Source organism: Anguilla anguilla, chromosome 18 (assembly GCF_013347855.1).
Source record: "Anguilla anguilla isolate fAngAng1 chromosome 18, fAngAng1.pri, whole genome shotgun sequence".
Taxonomy (NCBI): domain Eukaryota; kingdom Metazoa; phylum Chordata; class Actinopteri; order Anguilliformes; family Anguillidae; genus Anguilla; species Anguilla anguilla.
Window position 1 is genome coordinate 16,749,721 of NC_049218.1, and position 19,574 is coordinate 16,769,294.

General features: G+C 45.6%; 1 protein-coding gene across 2 annotated transcripts in view; it reads left to right on the plus strand.

Annotated features, from left to right (window-relative positions):
* The window catches only part of LOC118217990 (attractin-like protein 1), a 189,302-nt gene that overhangs the window by 35,436 nt on the left and 134,292 nt on the right, over positions 1-19,574 (plus strand). For both annotated transcript variants that reach the window (XM_035400277.1, XM_035400276.1), the window contains exons 10-18: positions 11-165; positions 8,280-8,364; positions 8,722-8,933; positions 11,470-11,588; positions 11,958-12,074; positions 12,240-12,372; positions 13,425-13,612; positions 13,747-13,960; positions 14,809-14,997. In XM_035400277.1, coding sequence (XP_035256168.1) covers positions 11-165; positions 8,280-8,364; positions 8,722-8,933; positions 11,470-11,588; positions 11,958-12,074; positions 12,240-12,372; positions 13,425-13,612; positions 13,747-13,960; positions 14,809-14,997 — 1,412 coding nt within the window. The remainder of the gene's footprint in view (positions 1-10; positions 166-8,279; positions 8,365-8,721; positions 8,934-11,469; positions 11,589-11,957; positions 12,075-12,239; positions 12,373-13,424; positions 13,613-13,746; positions 13,961-14,808; positions 14,998-19,574) is intronic.

The following is a 19,574-nucleotide window of genomic DNA, read 5'->3' on the forward strand; positions in this document are numbered from 1 at the left end:
GTGTCTGCAGGACGGTTCTGCGGGAGAGCGGGCTCTCCCGGTACCTCCACTCCTCGGTGCTCATCAGCGGGGTCCTGCTGGTCTTCGGGGGAAACACCCACAACGACACGTCCCTCAGCAACGGAGCCAAGTGCTTCTCCTCGGACTTCCTGGCCTACGACATCGGTACGTACCTCCTGCTTGGCTGTGCTGCCTGCAACCCCGGCCCCTGCTGCTTCTCCCTGCCTGATAAATGATCTTCATTACTCTTAACCTTTCTCACAAGGGCTTAAATGAGAGTTTGGCTTTCTGTAGAATGTTTTCTCTCTGGGGTCGTCCTTAACAAACAAATAAAAAAACACACTGAACAACTTTCCCTTATTTTAGTTTTTTTTTTTCCCCACCTTTAACCATTCACAGTTTTTCTGAAGGCCCACGCCATTGCTGCAGTATTCTCAATATCGGTTTGGTAGAGCTCAGGCTAGCAGGCACATCTAGCCTACATACCCCATCACTGTGTTTCCACCAGCCGTGCTGCAGAGCCTTTACGTAGGAGGACTGCACTACTGACTGAGCTGGTGGAGGCAGACTGCAACCCCTTGAGTCACCAGAGGGGTCACTATTATATAATAAAATAGGGAAGACCCTGACAGCTGAGGTCCTCACTTCCTGGGCAGCACTGAAGGCAGTTGTGTGGCACCCCACGGAACTCCAGTCTACTGTTAGCACCGGTATGGTCAGGTTTAGATCAGGGTATTTCCTGGCTCAAAATAGGGCTTAGATGGTGACTTTGCAGGACAACAACTGTGGTCAGTTCACCTCTACTGGCAGTGTCAACTTGATGCATTGTCTCCCTATATTTAGCTACATTTAGAATGTAAAGTCCTGTAAAGTCTTCAAGAGACCACCAAACCTCATTGAGATGTAGGCTGTAAAAAATGAAACTTGGCAAAAATAAACAATTGGAACAATTTAAGTATTTTTTGAAGAGTTACACTTTGTAAGTGTCAGAATTGGGATGCATATAGCTTATACTGAAGGATTTTAAGGGGTCATTTTGCAGGAATAGTAGTATTGGAATTGGAATATGTCTTGAAATACATTTCATTTATGTCACACCAAACTTAATGAATCCACACAAATGTCACCTTAAATGATTTTTACACATTTACTAAAATAAATCTTGCACCATCCTTTTTTGTCACTGGATTTACTTGTACTTTGTGACAACATAAAATATTTTTCAGAATTTTATTTCTCAGTTCAATCTGCACATAATAGGCAAAAACAGTGCAGCTTAATGATAATATAATAAAATCCACTTAATTGCCTAACGGATTATCGCATAATTTGGGTATTTGCATAGAATTGCCAAATCCCAAACCATTTCTCATTCATTCCATTGTAATGAGATTGCATATGTGCATTAAACCATTACTGCTTATTTCCGATGTTTTCATGGAATTATGTCCGATTACATCGCATGATTATGTATAAATATTTGTTAAAAGTTGGCAGATGCCTGATAAATAAACTGACAATTAAAGACACAAAACAACAAAAGTTGCACATACAGTTGAAAGCAGTCAAAACTTGAAATGCAGTATCATTCATGACCATATTGTGCCAATAAATGCATGGGTTGTTTTGGTTTACCGGCATTTTTTTCACTTAGGCAACCCATATAATACATTTCAATGCAGGAAAATACCCTGTAGATTCTGGACCATGTCACCAGTGTTTTAGCCAGATGTGCTTCCCTGGAGGGATGTGTATCTCATGCAGTCCAGATTCCCCAATGTAAAACGTCTTCTTCAAGGTCGTTTTATTATTATTTTTTTGCTCCCTCTCTTTCTGTGCATGGGTCCTGCGTCTGTCTTTGCAGTGCACATCAGCAAATAGAACTTTGCTAATGTAAAAAAAAAAAAATAATAATCTGACTCAAATGGTTACTCACTTCAAATTTTACAAAATGCATTAAATATTAAACATCTTATCAGAAATAGTTTGCTTTGGAGCCATGATCAATTTGGTCCAGGTTTATTTTATAGCCTCATAGCTGAATATTTCACGGAATATTTAAATGTTTTGGAAATTGGAAACCAGCGTATGTATTTGTGCCTTCTGAATCAAGCCAGACATTTTCTGTGGATTTGCATAAAACACTAGAATTATCGTGTTTTTTGTGAAATTTACATATTCTCTTCTAGTTAATAATGTATGTTTAAAAGAATACCGTTTTGCATATCGGTTCACAACATTCCCAAATTGGAATTTGTCTGAAGCTGTATCTCACAGCCAATCATGTGGATTTGTTCCTGAGTGATTGACCCTGGGTTCAGGGATGCATCCTATTGGGTATACAGCAGTAAAGATCCCTGCCCCTTTGGTCACACATTCTTTAGGTTCACCACAGGCTCACCTCCATCTTAACACTGAAAGTTCTGTCTTCCTACAATTGAAGCCAGAACATTCTAATTTTATGGATCTTCTAGAACATAATGAAGGGGATGAAGTGATTGAATGTAGTTTAACTGTTTGATTGAATTAGATTTCCTTATGATTATTTGGTGGTTTTGGTCAAGGGTTTTGTGTCTGTATGAAGGGCAAATTGGTATGCATGTTTATGTCTTGAGAGAATGCCCTAGACTTCGAAAATATTTGTGGCTAAAAATCTTTTGCTTAATTATGACTGCTGCCTAGCTCTGAATTATTGCCATATTTTATAATGTAATTTTCAGTATCGCAAGCCACAATGTCTGTGAGGTTTGTGTTTTATCTGTTTTGTTGTATTGGTGCTGCTGAAAATAAGTAGCTTATTTTCTGTTGACTATTACCATCTGCTGTGACTCTTTGCATCATCTCTGCTTTTTGCCCGAGCCGTTATTTATGTGCTTAAGTCGCTCTGCTAAAGAGCTCCTGCTAAATGCTGTAATGTAAATATTCATTGATAACTATTATGAACTGAGACCCAAAGTCGCACTTGGCTAACACCCTGCTAAATGTGGCATTACACATTTAACCCATGCCAAATCACGTCTCTGACAGTTCGTGCGTCGTATACAAGACTTATGAAAGTCATAATTATGTGGCGAGCTTCTGGAATTCAGGATAAAGCAGTAAAACGGCAACAATATGAGACAAAGTAATCGTATTAAACTAGAAAAGCCATGATGTTTCTTGTGTAAGTATTATATTGAGTGTCCCATTTTTGGAATGATTGGACATTTGGAGCATTTTATAATTCTGTAGTACTATTTTTGTTTTTAAATCAAACTCAAATCTAAAAACCAATTTCTATATATGTCAATAAATGAATAAATTTGTGGGCGGATTGAGTCCTAGGTCAGTCTGTGTCCTTTGTCCTCGGCTTTCTGTGGACAGCATGCGGGTTGGCTGCTGGCCGCCCGTGGTGATTGGCTGCTGGCTGTATGGTGTCCTGTAAGGGACAGGAAAGCCCAGCTGCTCTGTATGTAATCACAGATTTGAGTCTTGAAAGCAGAAAGACCCCTTGGGCTCTGTTATCATGTGTGAAGGAGAGCTGTCATTAATGCATTATGCAAATAAGTGTGCCTTTCTAAAAGGACTGACTCTTATTGAATTCAGCAGAAGCATATTTTGTGCTATATTTACATATTTTTGGATGTAGATCTATGTATAATACATATTTTTAAATATAATAATGAAATAAAGGAAACAAACGGCATTGCATATTGACCACTAGGGGCACTATTGGCTGCGGATAGAAAAATGGGCATGCCTGTCCCCTTCTGCAGTTTTAGGGATGCAGGAACTTCTGTTCGTGGGCACAGGTCCTTTTCTCAGTGTTGCTTTTTGGGTGTGATAAATGTAAGCGGGCTCCCCAGGCTATTGGCTGATCTCTGCTGCCCATGGTTGCCTTGTGTAGCTCGGGGCGTGTCTAGAAACAGCGCCACCTGTTGAGACTGTGTCGTTCTGCGCCATCGTTGCGCTATTCTGGCACTCCACTGAGAGCGTGGCGTTTTGGGGATCTAATTTGTTTTTGTTGCTTCACCCCCTCCTCTCCTAACCTTGGAGGGGCTTGAAGTTATTGGCTTTTTGTGTTTGTGACGGAATATTAAATTTGGGTCGACATAGAAGCAGATTTCATTTCTGTTTAATTCTTTTTCCCTCATACTTCTAATTAGATTCCAGGAAAATGAACTCTAATTAAAAACGTACATCTGGCCCTGAAAGACATTAGTACCTCCATCTTTAATGCAGGGTGTTTTATATAATCATGAGGAGAAGTAGCTGAAAGCAGTGTAATAAGAAAACACTTTTCATTAAATCTCGCATTAGAGTGCTGTGATTTATTTAACTTCTCCTCTCGCTCACTCGCTTGTGTGCGCTCTCTCTCTCTCTCTCTCTCTGTCCCTTCCTCTCTTTGCCTGGCTGCTGTTGTGTTATTATTGTCTGCTTCTGTTGCTGGGGCAGTAATGGGATTCGAGCCAATATCCTGTTAGGAAATGAAATGGAGGGGGTTGGGGCTGTGATATCCATCAGGTGGTCTATGTGTTAGGTATCTGGGTGGAGGTGGTGGGGGTTTTCATTATTCATGCTGATCTAGTGAGAGACAACCAATCAGACCCCTGTCTGTGCCTGTGTGTGTGTTTGCAGTGTCTGTGATTGTATGTTTGTGGTTTGTTGGTGTGCGCACACTGGGTGTTTATGAGCATGTGAGGGTTTGGAATTTGTATGGCTGTTTCCTAGGGAAGGGTTGGGGAATATGTATGCTCCAAACTGGTCAAATACTGAGCATGTGCAGTAAAGGTAAAGCGGTATTGGTTCTGAGCATGTGCTGTAGGGCTAAAGGGGTATTGGTACTGAGCCGGTTGTGGGTCCTGAACATGTGCAGCTGAGGTAAAGGGGTTTTGCTCCTGTGCATGTGCAGTAGCAGTAACAGGGACAACGGGGATTGTCATGGTAACTTTGTCCTCTAACATTAGATTTTTAAAAACTCTTTAAGGTGTAAGATCACAAATATGTGATTAGGATGTTAAATGAACACTCTAATGTTGATGGAACAATCACTACTGGGTTAAAAACGAATGCCTGTTCTGACTCACAACCCACAGTCGATAGCAGGATGCATCCTATTCATTTAGCTCAAGGCCTGCTTCCACTCAATTCTCCTGGTCCCGCTGCTGCAGAAACAAAACTGGCATCTGCCTCCTGTCCTTCAGAGCACATGGTGTCCCACTCACCTCTGGGCAGTACCTCCCAAAACACTTCTGGCCATGGAGAGGAATTGCTTTGCCTGGTTAACTCTGTTTGGGGAACAGCTGGAGCATTGGGTAGCCTCAGATGGGTCTGGTACAATGTTCATAGTACTCATCCAGTATTTACAGTCCTCTCTCCAATCCCTGCCATGGAGAAAAGCATGCTGGGAGTTGACCTCTGGCCTTTTCGAGTACATGACTGTCCACTGGGGCACTGCTCTTTGTTCTTGGACTGATTAATGAAAATTTGCAAGGGAATTCAAGCATTCACATTTGAGCATTTGATTCATTAAACTATCTGTGTAAGTGGTGTTTACGTTCTTTAGCAAAGCGGAGGGCCTTGATTAATGGAGTTCTGGCAGGGCTCATTTGCAACATGACTGCACACTTTATGCCCAAGTAACATTCAGGAGATGGATCCTTAATGCTGGCTTGATCAGCTGCATTTACATATTAATACCGTGCCAGATGTTTTGGTTGTAAGCCAGTGAAAAACACTAAAACAGAATCATAAACATAATCTTTCAAAAATTGCGTGCTGCAAATTCGACGAGCAATATCGGCGGATTCAGGATCTCATTTACATGGAAATAATGAGGCTGCGGGGGGAGTCCAATACATGTTTGAAAAAACTCGCACAATTATTCCATTTAATTCCGTGCGTTATAGAGCTTTTTTTTATTAGAAGTTTTTAAATAGTTTTAATTTAATATAATTGTTTAGTATGCACTCAACGAATTTGGGAAGGCAAAACGCTTGCCTGCATTTAATTGTCCTCGTTTCCTCCGCGAATTGCCGGCATTATCATGTCAACTGTGGTTTATAGATGTCTCCGTTCAGACAGAAACTGTGAGACGGGGGTGCGGGACGAAGGCATAACAGTGTCACCTTCAGAAGCCTGTGTTTACCCGTACCAGAGAGGTCTTTTTTTCTGGGCAGACGATTCCGTGTTCGGATTCTTAAATAACGGGTTATGCTGGGCTTCTGGGACGTCGTCCCCGGCCGTGCTTGAAGATGGGCTCTCTGCCCTGTTCCGGGGGCCTGACCCGACAGCGGGAGAGAGGACCTGCGGTCCCCTTCGGCTCCTCGTGTGCTCGTGTGTTGAGAGGCGCTCGGCTGCGTGTGAAAAGGATGTTTTTTTTGGTCGGTGTTTGTGCGGCGTGACCCCCGGGCGGAGGGGCCCGGGATTAAAATGGAGCCGCGAACGCGCCGTCCAGCTCCGCGCTTCCACAGCGGCAGCTGCAGCGGATTAATATTTTACGCTTTCGTTTTTTTCTCCGAGGCACTTAAGCCGTAAACGCGTCCCTTTCGTTGGGGCCGCGGCGGCGGTTTGACGAGGGCGCCGCGCCGCGGTGAGGCCCAGGGCTCTCTGCGCCGCGGACGCACACCCCGCTAACCACCGCTTGTCTCTGGCACGCGCGGGGCCCGTCACAATTAATAGCGCAGCAGGCAGCGTTGATATTCATCCTGACACCGTCTCTGTTTGCCTTTGCACCCCAGACATCTGCTTGCTGCGATGTTTGTGCTGAGTGCGAGGGACTCCTGGGCGAGAGCGCGCGGGCTAACGAGCCGGTGATTGAGAGAAGACGGTAGCGTGAGACGGAGGGAAGGAGCGTTTGTCTGAGTGTGCGCGTGCGTCTCCACGCCTGTGAATTAGTCTGTCTGTATTTTTGCGCGTGCGTTTTTGTGTCTGAGCACGCGTACGTGTGTGAGTATGTTGTGTGCGTGTGCACGCGTGTCTGTTTGTTTTCACGTGCCACGTGTCTGTTGGTAAATACGAGCGTGTGTGCGTGACTCCCGCTCAGAACGTCCCCTCCCTCAGATTTCGGTCGGCCGCGGGGGCGAGCGGTGCCGCAGAACCGTCGAGGCCCGCTGCCTGGACCCGGCCCGCCGTAATCCAATCCGGGGCAGGAAATTAGCGCAGACGGTTCCTCAATGGCGGGCTAATTGATCCGAAGCAGGGATAATTATACAGTTATGAAGCGTGTAATGGGGAGCGCAGCACTAATTGGGTGGCCTGGAAATAACATGCCAAAGAGCTCACATTACCAGCGCTGTCCCTGTCTGCCTGTCACCAGAGTTCACTTCTCCAACAGCCACCCCTGTCAATCAGCACGCAGTCATCTCCACGGTAACCTGTCTCTTCAGCTCCACCTTCACTCTCTCCAGTCCTCTCCACCCCTCACCGTCAGTGAACCCTCCACCCTCTCTCACAGCTCTGTGAAGCTGATTCTTTTAGCTTTCTTGTCAGATAAGCATTGTGTTTGGTTTATAGGTAGTATAAAGTCATGCAGTGACATTTCAGTAAGTTGTTGTGGAAAAGCTTGACACCTTTAAACTGAAATATAATAAAATTGGAAAAATTGTTCACACTCTGTTGCTCTTACAGTTCAGTACACACTTGACAATGTTTCCAGGAAAGAAAAGAAGAAAAAACAGTCGGGCTGGTAGATGTACATATTCCCGTGTTGGGTGGACGCAAGATCTGTTGATTGGATATTGCAGTTCTACGGCAATAGCGGGAAGCATGGTGACAGCTGGGGTGCCATGGTGACAGCTGTAGGGGGTGTGGTTTAAGAGATGAGTTTGGGCTGTTTTGCCATGGTAACAGCTGTTTTGGGCGTGGTGTGGGAGATGGGTCATCTGAAACGATGTGCCTTTTTGACCGACAGAATGGGCTGTCCCGCGATTGGCGTGCAGTCGGCATAGCGACAGTAAAATGATGTTACCAGGCTGCAGCGTCAGTGCTGTCTGCTGCGCGTCTGGCTTCTGAAGGAGGAAGAGACGCAGCCCAGCAGGGGGCGTGAACACAAGCCCACTGCTCCACCAGGGAGAGATCATTAGCTGTGCGGTTACTGTCTGCAGCAAACAGTTACTAACCTGTGTTTCATCTGTGTGTGTGTGTGCGTACCTGCGTGTGTGTGTGTGTGTGTGTGTGTGTGTGTGTGTGTGTGTGTGTGTGTGTGTGTGTGTGTGTGTGTGTGTGTGTGTGTGTGTGTGTGTGTGTGTGTGTGTGTGTGTGTTTACGTGTCCGTGTGTGTGCATGCGTTTCCTCTGCAGCGTGTGATGAGTGGAAGGTGTTGCCGAGGCCAAACCTGCACCGTGATGTGAATCGCTTTGGTCATTCAGCGGTCGTTAGCAACGGGTGAGTTTCTCAGTCTCACACTCTCTACTTTCTTTCTCACTCACTTCATCTCTGTCTGTCTCTCTCCCTCTCGTTCTCTCTCTCATTAACTCGCTGTCTCATGCAGACTCACATACGCACAGAGCTCATTAATGTGATGACACCGATACAATGTGATTTAATGGTTTTATAGAAGATTATAAATCCCTTCCCTTGAAAGCAGCACATTTTTCTGCACGATGACAGCAGTTCTGTTAACATTGCTTCCCGTGTTCGTAGTAGTCACACTGTGGCTCTGAATGCAGGACGCCCCCACGCTGGTTACTGAAATGTAGTTCCACGTGTTTGTAAGCAGGTGGTCGTTGTGTCATTTCCCAGGTCGATGTACGTGTTCGGAGGGTTTTCCAGCGTGCTGCTGAACGACGTGTTAGTGTATCGGCCCCCCAGCTGTGAAGCCTTCCCGGAGGAGAGGGCGTGTCTGAACGCGGGCCCTGGGGTCCGCTGCCTGTGGAGCAGGAGCCGGTGTGTCCCCTGGGACTCCGCCCACAGTGATGACATCACACCTGCCACGGTTTGCCCCCCGAGGACCCGTAAGTCTCCCTGCCACACTCGATTAACGTTGGTGACCTTGCCAAATAGTGTTCAGCATGCTCACCTCATCTCGTCTGGGAGCAGATTTAAGCAGACGCATAATGTATTGTTGGACAATTTGTGATTTTAGATTTTCCATAACATACACTCATAAATGGCATGCTCAGAATTGTGACTCCTTTGATGCATACTTTAAATTATTTCACCTGTTGATGTAATATCGCTGGGGGCAAAATTCTTCACCGCGGCTGGGTCTATCATACAGAAACACTGATGCTCATTGGATTTTATAAACATTGATACAACCCGGGGTTCAAAACCTTCAACACTCAGTGGATTGCAGAAGATTTTTTGTTAAAACTAGGGTTAGAACCACTGACACTAGAAATTAATATCTGACACTGGGTTACAATGTTCTGACTGATACGGCACTGACCAGGAAGCATGAATTTTGTTGCTTAATTAGGCTTCAATCACATTTGGGTTCAACCACTGGATTTTGTGGTGCACTGCTGTGTCTCCTGCCTGACCCTTGTCACCAAGGTGATTTTAGGACAGCGCAATGCCCATCAGCCAATCAGAGCCCAGAACAATTACCACAACACCACTGACCTTGTAATTCTTTAGAGTAATTACTACACCAACCAGGTGATTTATTGTTTTGGCATCTTCCTTTGATCTTTAAAAATGGTCCTAACCTCAACCACAGCGAATACATTTCAGCAGTGGATTTTCCACGCTTGAGATTTATGAATTTATCATTTTTGTTTTATTTTACTGCAAAACATTCCCGCAGCCTGTCATGCTCATTTGGGGTGGGCAGTTCTGTGTCCTTGATCACGCCTCCCGGTGATGTATCGTATTGGTAGCGAAATTGAATTTGGTGCACCTGAAGGGGTACCTCTGCTTCGGGTGAGAGGGCTGCATTTTGGGAGATTTCCCCAAGCTGGGATACGAGTCAGAAGGGCAGAGAGGGTGGAGAGAGCGGGTCCGTGGGGAACAGAATCCGCAGCTGAACAGGCTCCCGCCACAGGGGGTTATTCATTACCGAACCAGAGCCCTTTCACCCGGGCCTGGACTTTTACTGTTTGTTCAGAAGGAAATACTGCGGCTTGCGGCAGAAACACAATGTTACATCGCCCCGGGCGGTGGAGAGGTGATGGTGGGAAGCATGGGAGGGTGGCTGGCCGACGTTCTGAAGAGGCTTCCAGCGAAAGCTGGAATATAGTTAACCGCAAAAACGCAGGCTGTGTCAGGCTGTCTCGGGCTGGAGGAGCCTGGGAACGTGAGGACGCATAATGACGCGTGATGGTCTTGGCTCACCACTTACCCGCAGACTTGGAGTGTAGAAGGACAGGAAGCTCCAGGCTGCGGGGGCCAGTTCTGAATTTGTTCACTCTGCATCAGGTCTCCAGCACTGCGCCAAGTCTGGACCTCTGAGGACCTCTGCTTATGCCACATGACTTGGTGAAACTTGGCGTTTCACACATCGAGCAGAATTTACCTTCAGCTGTTTGTACCAACGCTCCCCTGACAGAACTCAGTCTGAATCTTTTTTTGTTCACTTTAATCTCTTTTATGAATTTAACAACCTCTGAGCAAAGGAGACTAAGAGGGGATTTGTTAAAGCATCTAAAATCTGAGCCAAAGATTAACGTCTCCAAACACCTACCATACCTCCTTAGAATTTGTATTAACATCGTGAATTTCCAGAGCTCACCTTCTTGAGCTACACCAGCTTTTGAGGAATGTTTGGAAAAGGTTTTGTGATCTCTGAAGTTCATGACCCAAAAACCACGAAAGATTGCTACCAGGTTAGGAGAATGAATGAATCTCTTTTTAAATAATTTTCAAGAGTATTACAAGCTGTAACTAGCTACACAAAGGAAGAGTTGGAGCAAAACTGGACAATCTTTAAATTTACTGCTTAACACCTTAGATTTGTCTAGACTTTTTTCCTCTGCAAAATAATTGTCTCATACTAAAAGGTCACTGTGGGAACAGAAGATCAAGTATTATTGTCGCAAGTTTCCGTTAACTGTAATTACATTGCAACTAAAAGCACTCGGTTGTAGAAATTGATATATTGTGTTTAGAATAATCATTTGCCGAATTGAACCACGGTAATGAACGTAATTAATGCCCGTGATAGAGTGGTACCAAAGGTGAATTTAACTGTAATTAAATGATGAAATAACTTTTTCTCCATGATTAGCCTCATCATACAGTCTGTCACAAGCGCATTTTTCCTGCTGTTAGGTGCTGTGTGTGTTTTATGAGGCTCTCCGCTCTCTCTGGGTGAAAATGCGAGTGTTTCTCCCCCTGAGCCTTCTCTCAGAAGGAAGCTGACGCCTGAGAGAAGCCCGTACTGTTTGATTGACAGCGGCGATAAGAATGCAAATAAAGTCGCAGCCTTCGGACTGGGCATAACAATAATGCAGCGGAGCGGTACAGACCATAAGAGACCATGTGCTGCATTAAACGCTGTCCCCTCTTTTGTTCTTGCCTGCTTCTGTCCCCCCCCCCCCCCCAAAGCTGCAACGGATGAGCAGTGCTTCCGCTACTCAGACTGCTCCAGCTGCACCTCCAACACCAACGGCTGCCAGTGGTGTGAGGAGAAGAAGTGCATCTCTGTCACCAGCAACTGCACAGTGGTGAGTGGTGCCAGTAGGGGGCGCTGTAATGTGGGGTTTTCTAGACTGTTCGCTTGGGCATTCGGAGAACATTCAGTCAGCTGCTGCCTAAAGATGAAACCACTCACGAGGCTTTGAGGCATCGGGGTACTTTTTGACGCGTCTCGTTGGCCCCCAGCTCCTTTGGTGTTCACCTCTTTGCAACAATGTTGGCAGTTTGTGATGTTAGCTTTGGAAAATGTGGGGCATACAACAGGAAAAGTGGGTCTAAAGTTCATAATTAAAATCCAGGAAGTACAGTTTCCTGTTGCATTTCCGTGTTGAGCGCTGTTTGTGTGGCGGTGGTCTGTTTTCAACCCTGTGTTCGTTTTCTCCTGTTTGCTCCCACAGTTAAACCCGGATCTGTTCCACCAGCACAGGACCCCACAGCCCATTGCCCCGCCCACATCTGTGATGTCAGAAAGAAAGATGTCTCTTTGGAAACACGGAATACGAAAGAGTGGAAACGTTTGTATTCCCCCCCCCCCCCCCCGTTTCTGGTGCATAGCCTGTGCTATAACATGCACAGACATTGCTGTTCGTAGCTTGGTGTATACTGTTTGATGATGCTGACCCTAAAAAAAAGTGTAATTCTGACTTGTTCTGTCTGCTCTGTGCTTATATGTCCTGTAGGCTGTGAATAACTACACCAGGTGTCAGGTGAGGAACGAACAGGTGTGTGCCAAGTCGCCTAACTGTAGGAGCTGTTCCCTCAACCTCAACTGCCAATGGGAGCCTCAACAGCAGGATTGCCACGTCCTCCCAGGTGAGAGAGGGCTAGACCGGTTAGAGCCAGTGATTCGACACAACCTTCACCAAGTCCTTGCTTGGTTTGGCGCTAACTGAGCACCACTGCAATATTTTAGCCTAGGGCTGAGGCCTCCATTTGGTACTCTTCTGTATTATCCTGTAAATTGCATCTTGTAAGAATACACCGACGGACGCCAACTTCGTTTTTGGGCAAGCCTTCAATAAAAACATTTTAAAAATAGTTCTTTCCCCTCCTCCTCATAGGAGACCACCTGCTTGTGTCCGATGTACAAGTGTTTGGAAGCTTGAAGGAGTGATGCCATCTTTGATGCATTATTTAATGTTCCTGTTATCTCACCAGTGGGATTTTTTTTTTTTTCAAATCTCAGAAATAGGTTTACCACAGCTATGCGCTCCAGATTTGATGCTGAAACAAGAGACATACACAAAAAAAAGAGAAAAACCTTTTCCAACAGACAGGCAGGGAAGTAGGCTAATTACAGTTGTTTACTCGATGTTTACGAAGGTGGAACCGTGGTTGACTCACGAAGCGCAGCCTTGTGAAAGCTTGGCTGTGAGGTGGAAAGAAGCTTTCACTCGCAGTGCCATGGAAACCCTGTGGATTGGTTTAATCGGGCCTGTTTGCAGAGCTGTGCTTAGGTTGGGTGCGGTGTAGTTTGCTGCTTCTTACTATTGTGCAAAAAAAAAAAACTCTTACATGGGTGACATTTGACTCTGATTGTCTGTCGGCTTTCCACTGAGAACCTCCTCTGTGAGGAGAAGGCATGATTTGTTCCATGTGAAAGTAGAAAAATGGCACAGAATAACACCGCTCTGAAGTAGAAACACATGTGCTTGTGTATACAGAAAGCAAATGCTGCATTATGGAACCAAATCAGATTGCAATGCGAGTCGACCACCTTCGCTGAGAGAAAAGATTGATAGTACTGGAAAAACTAAATATTTACCTCCATGAGGCTGAAAGGATGTAATGCTATCTACGAGATTATTATTATTTTTGGACTCATTTCTGAATTGTTTTGAACTGCATCCTGGTCTCTTCCACAGCTCATCTTTGTGGAGAGGGTTGGAACCGCGTCGGGGAGGCCTGCTTGCGCATAAACTCCAGTCGGGAGAGCTATGACAATGCCCAGCACTACTGTAAGAACCTGGGCGGCAACATCGGCTCTCTCACCACCTCCAAGCAGGTTGACTTGGTCCTGGAGGAGCTGCAGAGATACGGGCAACAGGAGAAGGTGTGTACCCCATGGGCCCAAATTTGGCCCTCTCTCATTTCAGAAGCATTTAATTTGATGGCAATTCTTTAGGGTTGATGCTTTGACTTCAGGCTAACGCACACACTGAGCGCTCTCTTCCTCTTCCTCTGCAGAAGCTTTCTCCGTGGGTGGGGCTGAGGAAGATTAACGTGTCATACTGGGGGTGGGAGGACTCCTCCCCCTTCACCAACACCTCCCTGCAGTGGCTGCCAGGGGAGCCTAGCGACTCAGGGTTCTGTGCATATCTGGACAGGGCCGAGGTGTCAGGCCTGAAGGCCAATCCGTGCACAGCCACAACCGATGGGCTCATCTGTGAAAAACCTGTCGGTGAGACACCTCCACACCTCAAACCAAAGCTCATCTTACACCCTAGCGCCAATATGAAAATTGCTCAGATTATGCAATAATAATTTATAGATGAAAGCAATTTGTTAACTAATTAAAATGGACCTTATCCGGGTCCGATAAGGGAGGAGTTGCCACAATCTCTCTCTCTCTTTCTCTCTCTCTCTCTCTCTCTTTTTCTCCCTTCCTCCCTCCATTGATAGTCTAATTCTCTTCTCTTCTGTTTCTCCAATCTGTTCTGCCAAATGGTGTTCCTTCAGCATGCACTCATTTCTCAGTGTTAGTTATGATTTTTTTCATTTCCTGTGGACAATCTGCTTTTAGACACAGACCATTTTTCAGGTGGTGAAGGCTGTTAAAGGTCGCAGATTGTGTGACCCGTGAACACTTGGTGGTTGAACAGGCAGCAGTGTGGCTGAGGAGAGGTTGCGGGTTTAAATACCAAGTGGTGCATTACCAGTGTAACCTTGAGCAGAGCTCACAGTCTGAATGCCTGCTATACGCATCCAAAATAAAGTGTGCGAGGAGCACCTCATTTTTTGAGAAATTATTTGGAATTATTTTCATCTGAACACCATAATGACAAAATGAGGGCTTCTGTGCAGGAGTCATATGATCCAGTTGTTGTGACATGGTTGGAACATTACTGAAACTACTTTAACCGTGCCCATGTAAATTCCCTTTAATTCCAGTTATTGTAATATGGTTGGAACATTACTGAAACAACTTTAACCATGTCCATGTAAATTCCCTTTAATTACAGTTATTGTAACATGGTTGGACCATTGCTGAAACAACTTTAACCAGCTTTAATTGTTTCCTGCCTGCAGTGAGCCCCAATCAGAATGCCAGACCATGCAAGACGCCCTGCTCCCTGCGCAACTCCTGCGCCAACTGCACCACACAGGCCATGGAGTGCATGTGGTGCAGCAGCACCAAGCGCTGCGTCGACTCCAACGCCTACGTCATCTCCTTCCCCTACGGACAGTGCCTGGAGTGGCAGACTGGGGACTGCGTGTGTGAGTATATGTCTGCTCTGCTGACCTGAGACCAGTGTTTAAACGAAATCTCTTGTACTGATCTGAGACCTGTATTTAACTTGGGTCTCTTCTACTGATCTGAGACCAGTGTTTAAACAAAGTCTCTTGTACTGATCTGAGACCTGTATTTAACTTGGGTCTCTTCTACTGACCTGAGACCACTATATGAACTGACTCTACTCAACTGGACTGAGACTAGTGTCTAAATCAGATTCTGCTTATCAGTGTCTTCATTGAATGCTATGATTAGAAATTAGTTGAATCAGGTGCGGTAGTACTGGCCTAAAACAAAACCCTATACTTACACTGGCCCTTTTTGGATAAGATTAGACACATCTGAGTTTCTTTTACTGACTGGCCTGTACTAAGCTCAGACCTGTGAAGACCGCAGGTACCTGAAAAACGCAGATAGACGCAGAGATGTTTTTGTGCTGAGAGACCAGCAGAGTAAATAATGATCAGTTAATGAGTAATAATGAGTTCCTCCATTCTGGGGACGATGGCAGGAGATCTATATCCTGTGTGACATGTCCCACACAGACTCTTTCAGTTTTTGTGTGGTCAGCTTTGACCCCTGGGGGTAGCAGAAATCTGAAATCACTTGTAACGTGAACTTTTCAATCTTTGTTTTCAAACGGGTTTTCAAAACACTGACAAAGACAACCCAGACCGGCAAACACAGACAGGTGCTGTACTGCACCATTTGTAGAAAATACTTTTTCTCTCAGAAAATCCATACCGTATTGATGTCTGTCTGACCGAACAGAAAGAAAACACGCTGTTTGTGTTTCCTTCCATTTACAAGCAGCCTGGATCCACAACTTGAGCCTGCCCCAGTAATGACTCCTCTTAAATATATAGATTATATTATAAAGAGCTCACCAGAGAGAAAATGCTGAGGATTATTGCTGAGAAGCTGCTGAATGGCCTTTCATTAGACTGTGGGTCGGGCCTGTGTGGGTTTTATGCTTACTGCCACAGCGTCTTACCTGCCGGGGAGACTCTTCAGTGCTGAACATTGAACAGATTTTTACATATTCAGATCAGCAGCTCGCTCTCAGTCCTTAAGAAAATAACATTTTGTTTTAATGTCATGTGCAAATGAACTCAGTTTGCATTCGTGTGGTTCAAAACGTAATTAGATTGAGTACCACTTCTCAGTTCATTTATTCAGTACCGAGAAGTTGCCTCTGGAAAACATACATGGCATCAAAATATTTACAATTACATTAAGCATCCTACGAATACGGCTGTGGAGATGGGGATAACACTATGCGCAAAGCTGTGGCGTTCTCCTGTGCGGATTTAGCATGACTCTGACCCGCTTCCTGTCTGTACGGTTTAGTCAGGAAAGTTTACTCTACCTTTTTATTCGCCCACATTGTTCCTCTTTTTTAGCTTCTTGGCTGCAGAGCTGAAAGAAAGGCATTTGGTTTCAAAATATTTTTTTCTGGCACAAACTGGATGAATAAAATATGCTTGTCATATTTTGTTGTTTGCTGTCTTCGTGACAGGTCTTTTGGTGTGCATTTATGTCTTGTCCTCAAGAGCCTTCAAGCACATGAGTTGTCACACTGGGCTGAGATACAGAGAGAAATGCCTGCCATGTTTAAAATTATAGGAACAACTATCATAGACGGCAGACAGGCAGCAGGAGTGAGGTAAACTGCCAAGCGCTCTCCCTGACGCCAAGCTGGTCCCCAGCCTTTTTAGAGAACCTGAAGCCTAATGCCTTGTTCACTGCTGAGGTACATGTTTCTTGCTTTGACACTGGAACTATCAGCTCAGAGCAAAGCCTACATTTGTCATCATTTCTAAAGCTTGTTAGTTTTGCAGAAGGCTTCTCTCAGTATGGCTTGCTTGAGATTCCTTAGCAGGGTTGCCAAGCTGATTTCAAACTTATTACGGATTGAGGTGCAACCTGTCCGTCGAAGAAGCCGTGCTATTACACGGTCGGTAACAGCTAGTGCTGTTGTACCCCCCCCCCCTCCAAAAAAGAGTTACTTACAGACATACACACACGCACAGTACACATAGACATGATGTTTGGTTTGTGGTAACTTCGATAGCATTTATTTCTCCTTCCTTTTGTTATTTGTTTGTCCGGGGCGGGGGGTGACTGAAGCCCCTCTACCTCCCTCTGGTAGCCACGGGATGCGTTAGTGTCGAGAGTGGGAGCACTTTGTGACTTCGGCAGCTGCAGAAGGGTGTCCTGCTAATGCATTATGACTCCAGCCGTTTCTGAGATGGGAACAGTCAGACTGAAGGTCACATTTTAAAATGTAATTAGAACACTGCCTGTTTCCTGTTCTCTGTGGGTAGCCTGAAATTGCTTCTGCTGCTGCCCACCCCCCCTTCACAATGCAGTATATCTGTGGCAGCTACCCACACAATCTCTGTGCTCCCCCTTTTTTGAGGCTGTGCATGAACTGCTTTCTGTCTATTTTATTTTTTATTGATTTATTTATTTTTTATCAGTGGTAACTATTTGCATATTAAAGTGCTGTACGTTTGTGTTCATGCAGAGGTAGTGCTTGCTGGGACATTGAGGCATGGTACAGAAGCAGTGGTTGCTGGAAGGTTGAGGCATGATACAGAAGCAGTGGTTGCTAGGAGATTGAGGCATATCTCTCCATCCTGTTCTAGCCTGATCATGCTGTATGTGGATAGTTTTTAGGACAATGCTGAAGGCAGGGGGTTTTAATTTTTTTTTATCCAGTCATAGTTTAATGACAGCACGTACTGTGAGATACTGAGAGATCCTGCGGAAATCACATCCCTGAATCTCCCTGTGCCATGTACCCTTTTTTTATTTTGCTCGGAACAGTTTATCACAAATACTTTTTTTTTGAGACTAGGGCTTTAAATAAATGCAGAGTAATTACATATATCAAAGGGAAAGTGAAGCCCCTTTCAGCAGAACGGGGAGATTCTCTGAACAGCCGGCTTTGCTGGAAGCCTGGTGTTAAATCATGAAGTGTGTTTGAGTCTGGCATTGATTCGCCATGCCTCACAGACATGCTATCATGTTCGTTTCTGTATTCCTCCGCCTGTTGCCAGCCGACAAAGGGCGCAGCTCATTTGCAGCGGATGCTGAACAACGGCCGGTCCCTCAGCTCGGCACGCAGCGGGAGCGTTCGGCCACATTAACCTTAGTGACACCTCCATACATCCATCTCACGGCCTGTCGACTGCGGCAGGCTGAGATTTAGCCACACAATGCAGGGGAAACGCTGCATTCTGGAATCAGGACGCGCAGAGCGCAGCCCAGGTGGCAGTTCTGTTCACAGTAGGCTGAAAGGACTGACTCACACACATGCACACTCATGCATGCACTCACACAATCACACACACTCACACATTACATTACATTACATTTATTTGACAGACGCTTTTATCCAAAGCGACGTACAAAAAGTGCATTTCATGGTCATAGACAACTACTAAACACAGGTTCTGTAAGATACAATACTTATTTTGTACAGCTATTTCTAGCCTAGAACACATTTTAGTTCACACAGTGAACACTAACACACTCACACACGGCCTTGTTTCATCTGTGTATGCAGATGTACCTTCTCAGACAGTCTTGCTCTTTTTTGCACACTCACCGATGCGCTCTTCCTTTTGTTTCTCATGAAGTGCTCTCTCTCACACACACACTACGTATGCAGTTGTGTTGATTACAGATGAGCGAGGCGAACTCTGCTTTTCTGTAGCGTAGCCTCTGCGTCCCTCTGCTCGCGCTGAAATAAATAAATGTAAAAAACTGGAGGGGAGTGAGTGCCGGGCAGCATGAGCTCCATTCTCATAAATATTTCTGCTGCACTGAGAGAGACAACATGCCCACTGTGTTGGTAATTATGAAACGGGGCTTTGCTTCCTAAAGCCCTGGAATATAAAAAATGAATCCGAACAGAAAGAGGAAACTTTGCGCAAAGTTGACGAATGCCGTCTCAGGCGCACCGAGCGGCAGCGCGTTGGCAGAACCGCGCCGGAGAAACGCACGGGACCGGGGAACGCCGGCGTGAGAACGAGCGTGGCGGCAGAGCGCAGAACCGCGCGATTACGCGTAACTACCGCGCAACGCCCTGTAAATGCCCGTGTAAAAAAACGGCACCGAGAATACTAATTAACTGCCACGGGACGGGGCTCCATAAATGTGTCCTGCCTCAGAACGCGGCTCCATAAATATGTAGCGCTGAAGAGCGGGGGACGTGTTTTACAGTGCAGGAACATAGTGGTCATTGAGGTGAGGCGCATTAGCCCTTCGCTCTGAAGTATTCTGAGATCCTGTGCTGTATAAATGCAATCCATCACCAGCACCGTGGTCACCTGAGGCACGGAGGCATCAGAAATGCATGGGCGGCACACATTCTGCCTCCGGGATATTTATTCATACCTTCAGTTCTGGATGCCGCTCTGAATGTCGGGGAGTTATTTGAGTCGGCCAAGCCCGCGACCCCCAGCCGTGCACCCCTATAATGAATCTCACCCCCAGAAATCCGAAGAACGTGTAGCAAGCGTTTCTGTTTTTTTGAGGGCGGTTGTCGCAA